The following is a 13,916-nucleotide window of genomic DNA, read 5'->3' as shown; positions in this document are numbered from 1 at the left end:
CTTTGAGTAAAGTACTCCGATCGGGTAACAGCAGCGAATTTTCCGCCATACCCGACGCAAGTCGAGTTAACGTTCTTGAGATTGCACTCGTTTATCTCAACTGCTCATTCATTGAATGATTATTTATTTGGATCAAAAGTGTGATATATGATTCTCTCTATATAGAGTGATAAATATATAAAGAGAGATAAAAAGAGAGAGAAAAGAGAAAAAGAGAAAGAGAGCGCTCAATAATAAATAATTTATTTTACAATGTAATTAAACGAGGAAGTAAACTCATATCTCTCTCTCTCTCTCTCTCTCTCTCTCTCTCGATATTTTTGTTTGAGAAAAATAATTATTATAGTTTTATCTCAGGTACGACAACAAATATTGGTGTAATGAACATTTTTCCATTTTTATATTCTGTTAATTTCTTTTATCATAACTTTTTGTGGGAACATCGATATGCACGCATGTTTTGGAACATTTTCTGAAAAATCTTCAAGAAATATGGTATGAATATTCTCGATTTCTATATACATTCTAAAAATATCGAGACGGGCATAAAATGCATTTCGTTGAAACATCACTAATGGCGTAACACCATTTTAGGGTGAATTGCAGGAAATTTGTGAATCGTAGACGATGCGTTTAGATGAACGTGAGAACGACATCCAAAATTTTTACGATTTTCATTCTTACAACTCAATACATTCTCAGAAAAATCTCTTTTAATTTTTTTAAACTTTAAACAAATATTATAAAAGCAAAATTATTATAGCATTCCAAATAAATTTTGTAAAAAAATGAAAGAATTTATATTATATTTTAAATCACCATTTCTATATAAAATTTATTAAATTAAAGCAAATCAATAAATAAAATATAAATAATTTAATAACCGATTAACGATAAATATTTAAACATTATTAATTTATAACACATTACTTTTTGTATAAAAATAAAAAAAGTATATTTTTATATGTGTGTAAATATTTCACTGTATTTTTTATAAAAGAAGTAGGTACTATATCAAAATTGGTGATAAAATCTCTTTTATTGTCTTTCTTTATCTCTCTCTCTCTCTCTCTCTCTCTCTCTCTCTGTATTAAAAAAAAATAAACACAATGCATAGCATGATATCCGATTATGATAATTATAATAATAGTTATTAATTATAATGACAAAAGTGTAATATCGATTCAACATGCGTTTCTAGCATACGACTGTACGCGGCGAGTTTAATTGTCGAGCATGCGCAACTTCGGAATAATTAAAATTCAAGATGCGAATTACAGTGGTGCCGGGCAATTCGAGAACGCTCGGAGGTTCATTAAGAAAGACAATAAGCAGAACGTAATTGAAGCGCGGCGCAAAAGCAAAGGAGACAGCGAAATGCACCATGATTTTCCCGACCTCGGTTCGATCAATTGAATACGAAATGCAAAACAGATTTTTCGATTTAATCGTCCATTCTCACTTAACAATTCGCACCCAGATATTAATTCGCCGTAGATTGTGCGCCAACGAGAAAAAAAAATTTCGCATCGATATTCAAACGGGCAAAAATTGCGAAAAGTTGCGGAAGCTTCATATTGGTCTACGTAAATATGCATGAATTTATATTATATTGTTACATCGACAAAACTATATAAAGTTGACTATATGAAGTTAAAAACCCGACATGGTATTTATCACAATAAATAATATTATTTAAATATATTATATATATTTTTATTCTGCATCTCTCTCTCTCTCTCTCTCTCTCTCTCTCTCTCTCTCTCTCTCTCTCTCTCTCTCTTAATATACTAATTTCTTAAATATATTGATTACCTATATGTATTTGGTGTAAATAAATAAGAATATTTACAGATATTTTTAGAAATAAGTTATAATATTTAATTAAAAAATATTCTAGAGATTAGGTTAATATTAATAATATGAATTAACTGTAGAGTGCTCTGCAAACATCTTGAGAGTGCAGTTTTTGTTTGTTTAAAAAAATTTCATAATATTTCTTTCAAAAAATAAGTTGCCGTACCTCGATCATTCTATAGAAGAGATTTTTCCGTCGCTTTTGAAATAGAACAGTCATCTTACATGCGGTGCAGTTGCAATAAGCTTTCTCTAATCGACCGTCATAAATTGTCGACAGTTGGATCTGCAGCTGCAGGACGAGGGCGGGGGTGACATCAGCAGTTTCATCACTAACGGCGAGTGGGATTTGTTGGGTGAGTTTTTACAGTCCTTATCGAAGGGGACCGTTGCCACGCCCGGATAGTTTGCACCGAAAGTGATTCCCGGCCGATTAGCAATTCTAAAGTCTTGCACGGCCACGGGCGGATGATCAATCGTTTCGCAAATCGGAAACGGTATTGATCCTCGCTTTGTCCCTGTCAAAATTGCCTGTATCTGGGTCAAACGAGGGGGGTGGGGGAGAAGAGGAGATACGGCGCGGCTCCCTTCGCGCGCGCCCTGAGTTTAGTGTTTTCGTTGGCGAACAGAAATTGGGCGATCGGTAAAGTGTCGGAATTAACGACGAAGCGTCTCATTTGAAAAGCGAATACTAACTTGTCGCAATCGTTGAATAATCGCCTGAGAATTTATTAAAAGCCAAGATTTTTAAATTATGATTTTTATATAGCATTTTCCGTCGTAAACATTTAATTTATAATAATATATATAGGTACATAAATAGATATGCGTACATATAATTATTAGCAAAAATCTATTTACGCAAAACTTTTGCTTAAATTCGCGAATTACGTAATAAAATATTCTTTTATATTAAATTTTATTCTAATATTGATAAAATTTGTAAAATTACTGCATATATCAAAAATCAGCTTACGCTTAAATCAGCAGCCCACAGTGACTGTCGATCATAATTACATAATCTAAAAAATAAATTTTATTTTTGAAATCCGCTTTTAATAGACATCTAATATCTCTGCAAAATTTAAAAATTTGCGAGACTATATTTTTTACTGTAATTTAATAAAATTTAATCAATAGCGTGGAACTAGCTTCGTATTGGAATTGCAGCACAAAAGTAGAAATCTGGTTTATAATTATGATGCATTATTCGATCGTATGTCATTTGCTGTTGATAATTTTGTTGTGGATAAATTCAAGAAATGCACGCGCGCGTAGCGTTTCTTGAATTTTTATCATTTAATACAAGAGCAAGAACCTTCGCTTTCCGTATCTCGTGTATCTCTCGAAAAATTGTACGTTGCATTACGCGTGGGAATCGCATAGGTCGGCGTACACGTGTAATGTATGTGCTCAAGTTAAGAGACTCGCGATAGAAATGTATCTTAAGTAACTACGGCTGCAGTAGAGCGCACCGTTTTGTACCCGAAGGAATAGTGTAACATAGAGTCGTCCGTTTTTCTCTGCCCTGTTGCACAGGATAATTCAAGGGAATAGAGTACAGGCATTTTTCGCTTCCGGCAATTTTTCGTTACGCTCGATAACGCATTTCGTTTTATTGACAGTATCGATTATTTCTACACGTGTATCATAAGCGACATCATAAGCGTAAGCGCTAGATTGAATATCCATAAAAAAATTTTAATTTTGAATATAAAAATTTCAAATGTATATATTCGCTTTCGAGAACCATTCGCAAAGCGGTGGAAAAATCACTCGCTCAAAATATCAGTTCGATATTGACATTTCGTGATATCCATTAATTTTTCAATCTTAAAGTGATATCCATTTCTCAATTCTAAAGTGCAAACTTCTCTTTCAATGTTTAATAATATATAAACTCTGTAATATATACCATATGTATGATTTTTATACATTCCTATTTAGAAAAAAATATAGAAAGAAGATTATTGCATTTCTCGATAGCTCTAATCTTTTGCTTGCGCTTTCACGATTAAAAGTTATATTAACATAAAAAGTAATATGTTGATATAATATTAATTCCTATTTCTATTTTGCTTAGGGGTACCTGGTAAGAGAAACGAAATCTATTACAATTGCTGCCCGGAACCGTATATAGACATCACTTTCGTCGTCATCATCAGAAGACGCACGCTCTACTATTTTTTCAACTTGATTGTGCCGTGCGTTCTAATTGCCAGCATGGCCGTCCTCGGGTTCACCCTGCCGCCCGATTCCGGCGAGAAACTCTCCCTCGGCAAGTTTCAACTTGATGCAAAACTCCAACTGCTCCTTTCCCAACAGTTCGTAAATTCGAACTCTCGCGATTAGGCACGTCCCTGTTTGTTAAGAACATCAGACATTTACGCGATTAGGTTCGACCTACTTCCGGGGGATTCATCCGGAAACCGCGCCAGGAAGAAACTATTCTGCAACGCGTCGTCGCGAGTTTCTTCTTCGATCAAAAACCGCGGGGACTTTATCGAATTTTGAAATTAGAATGGGTAAAATTTCGTACGAAACACTATACCAAAACTTGATTCGTTGAGTCCAAGCTTTACGAATATGATTTTACGTCACCGCGCAATTTAATAAAGAACGATCGAAGGTACGAATTCTATATCGAAATTAAGATGAACACTTGTGTGAGATTCATATTCCTATAATATTAATTTTATTTTTACGTGCAAATCTATATCTTTTATATGACACGTTTGCAGAAAAAAATATTAATTCTCTTAGGACAAATTTTCTCGGACATGAAAAATTTTCACAATTTTGTTTCTTATTAACTATAAAAATTAATTCTTATGTAATTAATTTATAAATTTATATTTATATTTTTATGATTTTTTCCACTATGTTCGTTTCAATTTTTCAACAATTTTCTCTAAAAGTAACTATAAGTTTATCAAATTAAATCAAAATGGAAAAATTTGTAGTGACAAGTAATCGATTGATGATGATTAATTTGGCAGAGAATTTTCTCTCGAAAAAATGTAATAATGTAGCTTTATTCCTGACTTGCACAAAACATATAATAAAGTGATTCCAGACTTTCTCTCGCACGCGTAGTCGTTATATCATTATACGATAGTTATAGAAGTACAAATAGAAAATGATTACGTTAGCGCTATCCATGACACAATTAATTTCATTGTTACCTCGTAAGCATGGTAGTCCTGGAATTCATCGAGAAGCCGGATGCTTGGTAGAAATTTTGCTTTCTACAGTTCGAATCCGCTCAGCTGCATAATTTCGATTCCTTGCCCGAGGCGAGGCGCCTCGCACTACCGTATAAACGCTCCCGTGATTAAAGTCATGTGCCGGAGTTTGCTAAGCGCATCGGGCGTTTACGCGATTAGATTTCGCTTCGATCCCGATTGAAACGGCGTCCCGACGCGCCAACTTCAGCAAGCCTTCTATTCAAGACGTCGAGTTTCTTCGAGCATGCAAGCGCGTTACTGTGAATCTTCGACGAATTTGGAAGCGATCGCGACAATCGCCGTCGTCGACGCGGCGATACGGCGACAATGGAATGACAATGTCGAGCAATTGCAATCGTCTCCGTTGCGAGTTCCTTCGAAACTCATATCTATTTCTAGATCGAAGTATGACAATAACGTCTCTCCGTAGCAATGTCGCTCTATAGTGATCGGCTTAATATTTATAAGTAAAACGACACGTAAGCCAATTTTGTTTCAAGTCTTTTCTTAGAATTGATTATTAATTAATTCAAAAATTAATTAAAAAAATATATATACATATATAATTTTAACTCACATATTGTCTTCAACGGTCTCAATGTAATGTAAATTATCGAATATAATAAAAGAAATGAAAACTGAAATTTTATCCGAGAGAAAACAAACAGAAAAAAAAAACAATATTTTTTTATCGTAATTGATCTTCGTCTCTAAGGGACTTGAGAGAACACCTTTCAACGCGTTACATCGCGAGCTTCGAGAAAACTCGAGTAACATCTGATATTTAGATGAGGCACCTGCCGCGACGTTTTGAAAGTCTAAATAATTTGAAAGCGCCTCTTAACGCTGTGGCAGCGCGAATGAGTGCCGTGTTCAAAGCTCGAACACAGTGACGGATTGAGATACTGTAGATCCTGCAAGTGCAAATCATCTTCCAAAGATTTTTATTTAAAGTGCTAATTAAAATAAAAAAGATCATCAAAATATTACACTATTTATTTTTAATTTACATTATCTTTTACGCCACAAAATTTTTAATAATTATATTAATACCTCAAAGAATTATTAACTAGAAATATATGGAATATTTTTGCAACTGTCTGTCATTGCGTTCGTGACGATGAGGTCGGAGACACCGTATATCGCCTTAAGATAAGAATCGAAGCGCCTTCAACATGGGGTTGTTACGCATTGAAGGCTCTTCGAGCGTTCAAGGGCCGAGGGTTAATCTCGCTTGGCCACCTCTTTGAAGCACTCGATAATTAATCGAAGCCAACGAACCTCTTTTGTAGGAGTAACCATCCTCTTGTCCCTCACTGTGTTCCTGAATATGGTTGCCGAGACAATGCCGGCGACGTCTGACGCCGTGCCGCTTTTAGGTGAGCTCGATTTAATTGATTTTCAATATGATTAATTTTTCAATATGAGAAAGCAGAGCATGATTGATCACCTATATCGTAAATCATTCGAGTGGAAAATGATAGGGAAAGGAGAAACGAAGGATTTTATCTTTGCACTCTTCTAGGGTACGCTCCCCGATTGCGAAACACCTGAGGCAAGAAGACATGCAACTGAGTTTCATTGTCTTATTATTGAAATAAATATCATATGCTTTTCTAATTATTATATACATACACGTTTCATAATTCATAATTATAAAGTAATTGAATAATTGAATAATTATTTTCTCTATAAAATGATGTTATTATTATCTATAATATTCATATACATAATATTTATATCACATATCAAATCATAATTATTTTTGAGAGGGAATGTAATTATATTTATTTGATATGTAGACAGAAGCGTGAATTTGACGCTTACGTTTAATTAACGCTTAAAGAAAGAAATAAATTGTGTTAAAATATATCAACTAACAAATTTTCGAATTTTCCATTAATTGAATAATATGTGATGTTATAATTATCGCTTGTTTGTGTGTGTGTGTGTGTGTGTGTGTGTGTGCTAATTTGACTAATTTTTAAATCATATTCTTATATTTAATTATTCTCTCATACTTTTCAGGAACATACTTCAATTGCATCATGTTTATGGTAGCCAGCAGCGTGGTCAGCACGATTCTCATCTTAAACTATCATCATCGAAATGCTGACTCCCACGAAATGTCTGAATGGGTAATTTACTTTGATCGATATCAAAGCACGTAACGTAACACTACGGCCGTTACGACTTATCTTGCTAATATTGTAATATAAATATATGAAGAAAAAAAAGCATAGCGAGTTTAGTTAATAATAAATTAATCTATAGTCTTCAGTTATTATTTGAAAAAAGAAATATATGTATATAGTTTGCTTAAAATATTCTAAATTTACAAATACACAGTTAATCTAGAATCGTATAAATTATCGGCAACAAGATTAGTAATAATTGAACGAAGATAATGGAACGAAACAAATAACGGACCCTATTGTTATAAAATTAATCATATAAACTAATCCATGTTAAAATATAACTGGTCAATATAAAATCGGTAATAATTTACATAAAATATTATTGATGGTCTCTGTTTTACTCATTTGGTTAAATTGTTCGATTTTTCTGTATAGATTTTTTAATTATTTCTATAATTAATTGATATTATTTATTCTCTGGATTTATATCTCTGAAATGTATTAACCAAACAATTTGTTAATGTTATTTTCACCCGCGTAAGGGGGGATACGACGAGAACAATTTTATTAAAGCTCAGTATTTTAATTCGTTATCAATGCTATATGACTTGCGCATATATCGGCAGATAATTATGATTTAATTAAAATATAGCGCATGCCGCCGCTGAGACCGATGCAACGCTCTCTTTTCATCACGGATAAATTGGGAATTTTATAGGCGAATAATTAAGGGCCATTTCACCGAATGCGCGTCGCGATATAAATCACGTTGCATTATCGAATTTCTCGTCAGACGTCATTTTAATTAGGATGTAAATTTTGAAAATTGATTACTCGCGCGATTAGATTTCCGCAAGAGGATAATACGCACATATATTGTACAAGTCTTAAATTAACGTAGCTTTCTTCTTGAAAGTCGCGAATTTATGCGATTTTGAAAATTTATTCACATAAATATAGTAATCAATAGATAATTACGCATATTGAATTATATTGTTAATTAAAATGCATTACAGATTAGAGTGGTTTTCCTATACTGGCTACCTTGTATACTCCGTATGTCGAGGCCAGTGCAAGACGAGGACAAGGAAGTACATAAATCGCAGAAGCCATCTCCGGTTACGGGTAAGATCGTATTAAAAGTAAGAAAATAATTTTTTTTTTTTTCATAGAAATATATTAATTAAATTTAAGCAATTTATCTCTGATTACAATACGTGAATAATTTATGTGAATAATTTAATTGTAAGTTTTTTCTCATCGAAATTTGACATGTGTTTTCCCGCTTTCCCTCTCTCACAGTCTTAATGATTACATAATTACTGCAATTACATAACTTTTCTCTAATTTAACGACTAACAATTTTTCTCTGGATATGCCAGGTGCGAGCAAGTCGTATGGCGATCTGGAGCTCCATCAGAGGAGTAGTAAGTCTCTGTTGGCGAACGTCCTGGACCTGGACGACAACGCGTTGGCGTCTCACAATAATCTGCTGAACAATGTGTATAGCACGCCCGGGCCGCACCACGCGCACGCGATGGGTCATGGCCACAGCCACATACACACGACGCCCCATCATCATCACAGCCACGCACCCACGACGCCGCACCATCAACACGCGACGGCGCTGCCGCACTCATCGTATCCCATGACACCAGGCCACCAGATCTCGCATACGCCGCACCATCACCCACATCCGCAAGACGCGTCAGGGCCGCAAGTCGAAACGATACTCCAGAACGCATGTTTCTGCGCTCGTTACGAGCTTGTGTTAATCCTGAAGGAGATTAAGGTAACGATTCGATCCAACGATTCGACAAGCGATCTAAAAAATCTTCAGAGATAATTTCCTCGGTTTCAAAAAAATTTTTTAATATTATTTAATTATTTTATTCTACGGTCCAAAGATTCTAAATTTATAGTCACAAGATGGGTAAAATGCAATGCTTCAAACCTTTAGAACCTAACTTGTCTCAATCTCTCTAAATTTCAAAAATTGTAATAATTCAAAATTCCGAAAATATCAATAAGTTTATAGATTTGAAGCCCAAAATTCTAAGTAACTCGACTCGATCTTAAATCTCTAAAGTTTGAAAAAGCCAAGAATTGAAAAGATCCATGCTAGCCGATCATTACATTTTCAACGAAAAAAAGCAATCTCTCGTTTCAGATAATAACGAATCAGCTAAAGGCCGAGGATGAGAACACGAAGATCACGAACGATTGGAAGTTCGCGGCGATGGTGATCGATAGGATGTGCCTAATCATTTTTACTCTGTTCACCATCATCGCTACCATCACCGTCCTGCTATCGGCGCCGCACATTATCGTCACGTGATTCAGAAAAGCCAGTCTGCCGCCGGTGGTTCCGGGGCTGACGAGGATCTCGCCGACGGGCATCTTCGCGTCAGCGAAGCACCCGCCCTTCCCGTTAACCGGATTCTGCCGGATCGGTCATGAGGGTGCTCGCCTCCGGGTTCGCATGCCGCTTCGTTTCGGAGACCTGCGCGTTAGGAAGAAAGCAATACGGGGAGTAACTTCGTTTCTTTATGATATATATACTAATACCAGTAAAAATGAAAATAATAACGCTATCGATAATGAGAATAACGATAATAGTATTAATAATAATTACGTAATAGTAACGGTAAAAAACTTTATCGTATATAATTATCCCACGAGGACGCCTTAGCGAAACACGTTGACACACCGTTTTCAAGACAGCGCGAGCTCGCGCGCGCAAGAGCAAAGGGACATGTACACGGGGACACGCGGGGAGTACGAGACACACGTATGCGAAGACATGTACATTGGTTTGTTACACGCATCCCTGAGAGCAGTCGAACAAGGTAGCCGAAAACGCCTTGTATAGCTGAAATGGTACATACATTCTCTCGAACGAGAGTTAAACGATTAGTTCTATACAAAATTCAATTACGTTTTCACCGGGGTAAAAACGTAATCGATCGAGAATCGAGACGAGTCTGTCCTCCGCGACTACTACTTAGGGATGTACCACACATACACATACATACAAATGCACGTAACATCATACGAGCGACGATACGCACGGAAGCGTGATTTGTCAATGAGTTAAAAATACTCCGATGCAGCCCAAGGTTAATACGATGTAGAAATCTCCGAATGTATACGAGGATCGATATCGTTAGCATTAAGAGACCTTTGTAACGGATGTAACAACCTAAATGAATTTCGTGAAGATTTAAATTCGAGTATCTCGAAGAACTTTGAAAAAATCCTAAATGATATACGCAATTATATAAAATAAATGAAAAATATATATAAATGATAGCATGCTAAAAAAAAAAAAAAAAAAAAAAATCGATATAAAATCAAAGTTTTAAAATATTTGATTTTAAAATTCTTGAAAATATATAAGCAACAGAAAAGAGATTCGGGGATTACTATACGCAATTTGACATTGGTTCTCGTCTAGGGCGATATGCGAAGAGAAGCGGTTGGATATACAGGCGACGATCACCAATTCTTTTGAGCTGTATAAAACGAATGGGCTTTAGAGATAAAACGCACACGCATACACTCTCAGAATACACATGATGAACTGCCAAGGTGATTCAAATAATGCCAGTGAATTTTCTTATCCGTATCATTAGTATGTAAAAATCGACGACGACTTAATAAACGGGGGATTTGTACTACGATTTAAAAGCGGCGGTCATATAACATAAATACTCTCTCGGGAAGAGAAGAGAAAAGAGAGAAAAAAATTTCGAAGGACACTGTGGAAGGACGTAGAAAGCGGGCGCAGAAAAATGAAGGACGATTGCGTGGACGTTGTTGGATAAAATTTTTGCTTGAACTGTTTCAGTGAGCGCAACGCACTTCCTTTCCCAAGTGTCCGCAAACGCGTGCGAATTGTTTGTATCATCGATTTGCATTCTCATCGCGCATTTAACGCTGATATTTCGTCTATCTTGGATCAAACATTTTACGTGTATCGAAATATTAAACAATCGTATTTAAAGTTAAACATAGTTTTATATCTAGTTTCTATGTTTCGAGAATCGAACAACCGTCGAGTTGTTTGACAAATTGTTCTCGAGTTTTAAATTTGAAGAAACAAGACGAGTAAATTTACCGTTGAATGTGCATTGAGAAAGTGGATCATTATTTCTCGCATTACACGTAGATAAAACGCGGATTTATGCGGACACACTTACACTTTCTGGTACACAGTAAATAGAAACGCTAATGTACCTTTTCGTCTAACGCGCATCAATCTTTCTCTTTCCTATAAGAATTCCATTACAAGAATCATTATCGCGGAAATAATGTATCTTCTTTCTGACATCGAACAAACCGTTTAAGAACGCAAAAGTTAAAAATGGAACTTTTATTTCTCTTATATTAGAGAAATGTGTTTTCAACGTCCCTCGTTTTGTTACCGCATCTTCAAGAAAAATCGCAGCGCATTTCCGCTGATAAACATTAAGTATCGCGCGATTGCAAAAGTTGAAAAACTATTCTATACATATATGAATATCGCAATGTTAAATATTACAATCAAGGTGTTGGTTTGTGACAAATATTTCTTTTATCCGCAAGGAACAATAGAAAAGCATGACATTACTTTTAAGTGCATTTAAAAAATTAATACGCGTCGCGCGTTCTCTCTCTATTAATTTACAAGCCGCTCGAGAGTTGTGGTAGAAAATGGCGGGAGCGACGAAGTCGATTAGTCACGATAGGAAAAGGAAAAAGCAACGTGGGATGGCCGATAAAGAAAGGAAGTTGCTCTTGCTCACGGACAGACACGTAGGCGGACGCCGTCTCGACGAGACATCGGAGAGACGAACTCAAGTCGTATGTTGTACATTTTTCAGCTATCGGCATTGGATACGCGACAACCAATCACGTTATCTTTTAAATAAGTACTATTAAAGATTATTAAAATAATGAACCGTTGTTGATCATGTTGCGTTGCGGGCAGGGTTACGCGTAGAAGTACGATAAAAACTATAAAACGGTGTGTTTTGATCTCTAGCGCGCGAACGATTAAAAAATAAAAGATATAAACAGAATAATGTCGAATTGTATTGCATTAAACTCGTAAGGGAGATAGAGAGTTTACATTACATTACATAGACGAGAGAAACGCGGTTAATCACTACAAATTTATCATTATAATCACTAGTTAACAAGAAATCAAAGAAATAATTCACTAAAAAACATCGATACGTACATTTTAATGCCGGATGATTCATCCTTTATGCGATAAAAATTAACATGCGGCTCAATATCAGCCTTTCATTAACTCGATAACATAACAAAAATTAGGATAAGCTATTCAAATATTAAGATTCAAATAAAAAGAGATTTATTTTTAAGCTACAAAATGCCATTGCGTGCTGTTTTTAAAGAAGGATGTAAAATAGAGGATTCTCAACGCCCTGATAATTTTTGTCGCTGCAGGAAAACGTCCGGCTCCATCGTTCCTTTTTACGTGCGTTTGCTGTAGTTCAAGTTGGTGGAAAGGTGATTAACAATGCCGATTCATTGCGATTAAGGGCATGTAGGAAAATGCGCCATCCGTTTTTTTTTTTTTTTTTACAAAATAGAAATATGTGTCTAAACTTCATGTCCCATTCTGTCTAGTTACTTTTTTCTTTAAAATGACGATTACCTTTAAGATCGCAATGCAAAGGCTGTTTCTTATTAATATAATCAATTTTTTCATATTTATTATTAGTAAGATATATGTGCGTTCTTAAAATATTGCCACATTATTTCAAATCATTCGGTACATTAAAGAGAAGTAATTTCATTGCTATCGCGTCGAAAGTAGGGCTTTTTAATTAATGAAGCCTTTGCTTTTTTGCTCTAAATTTGCGAATTTAACCGCAATTGTTATACGCAAAAAAAATAATACGCGTATCAGACCGAGATTAATTACACTGGCACTGCGATTAATTATATCGCAAGTGCAAAATTAATCTAGAAGCAGCGATATATATGGATTACGAGTCCTAGAACATTACGGGTATCAAAGAGTCGTGTTAGCGAAGCAAACGCGTGATTTTAATGTATAATCAAGATTTAACGATTAGATAGTAAAAAAAAAAAAAGAAAATAATACGTTTTACCACGGTACGCGATACTGTACGACGATACTTGTTCTATAATTATACTTGTAAATGTGTATTATCACATATCGTAATGAGATTTACGTCGAAGACAGAAAATTGCTCACTGTAATTCGTCGCTAACGACTGCTGATTTATTTTCCTATAAATTAATAAGCACACCGCGAGCGACGCTAGAAACAACCGATTTTTCCCTTTACGCGGATGTAGCTAGAAGATTTTGACGATAAAAAAATATAGGTAAAAACGAAACAACGCGAGATTTCCGATATAGAATGATGCAACTTTGTATCAAGAAAGGATAAAGTTTTAAATCTATTGCACAATAACGAATAAATAACAGAGATTAAAACTGAAGCTCATGGCTAAGTTAAATAAATCTGATATAATATGCCAGATTCTCGGAAACCTTTCTTCACGCCATGATGCATAGTTGTTGTTCAGTATTATAGTATACAAAATTCAAACAATTACATTGTTATACAATATAATAGGCTTCTTCCCGCGATTTCCGCGACGAGAAACCGAAAGAAGAACTATTACCATCGATGATCCTTCTTGCTAAACGA

General features: G+C 35.2%; 1 protein-coding gene across 4 annotated transcripts in view; it reads left to right on the top strand.

The window, feature by feature from the left end:
- LOC138938969 (nicotinic acetylcholine receptor alpha7 subunit) overlaps positions 1-12,810 on the top strand; it is a 170,381-nt gene extending 157,571 nt beyond the window's left edge. For all 4 annotated transcript variants that reach the window (XM_070306393.1, XM_070306391.1, XM_070306394.1 and 1 more), the window contains 7 exons: positions 2,138-2,213; positions 3,941-4,135; positions 6,377-6,463; positions 7,113-7,222; positions 8,239-8,347; positions 8,605-9,014; positions 9,393-12,810. In XM_070306393.1, coding sequence (XP_070162494.1) covers positions 2,138-2,213; positions 3,941-4,135; positions 6,377-6,463; positions 7,113-7,222; positions 8,239-8,347; positions 8,605-9,014; positions 9,393-9,560 — 1,155 coding nt within the window. In that variant the 3' untranslated portion in view covers positions 9,561-12,810. The remainder of the gene's footprint in view (positions 1-2,137; positions 2,214-3,940; positions 4,136-6,376; positions 6,464-7,112; positions 7,223-8,238; positions 8,348-8,604; positions 9,015-9,392) is intronic.
- The last annotated feature ends 1,106 nt before the right edge of the window (positions 12,811-13,916 follow it).

Source organism: Polyergus mexicanus, unplaced genomic scaffold (genome assembly GCF_030449975.1).
Source record: "Polyergus mexicanus isolate NDT 795.1 unplaced genomic scaffold, iyPolMexi1.0 SCAF_13, whole genome shotgun sequence".
NCBI classification, from domain to species: Eukaryota; Metazoa; Arthropoda; class Insecta; order Hymenoptera; family Formicidae; genus Polyergus; species Polyergus mexicanus.
Note: the sequence above shows the minus strand (reverse complement) of the source record. Positions and strands in the feature narration are given on the sequence as shown.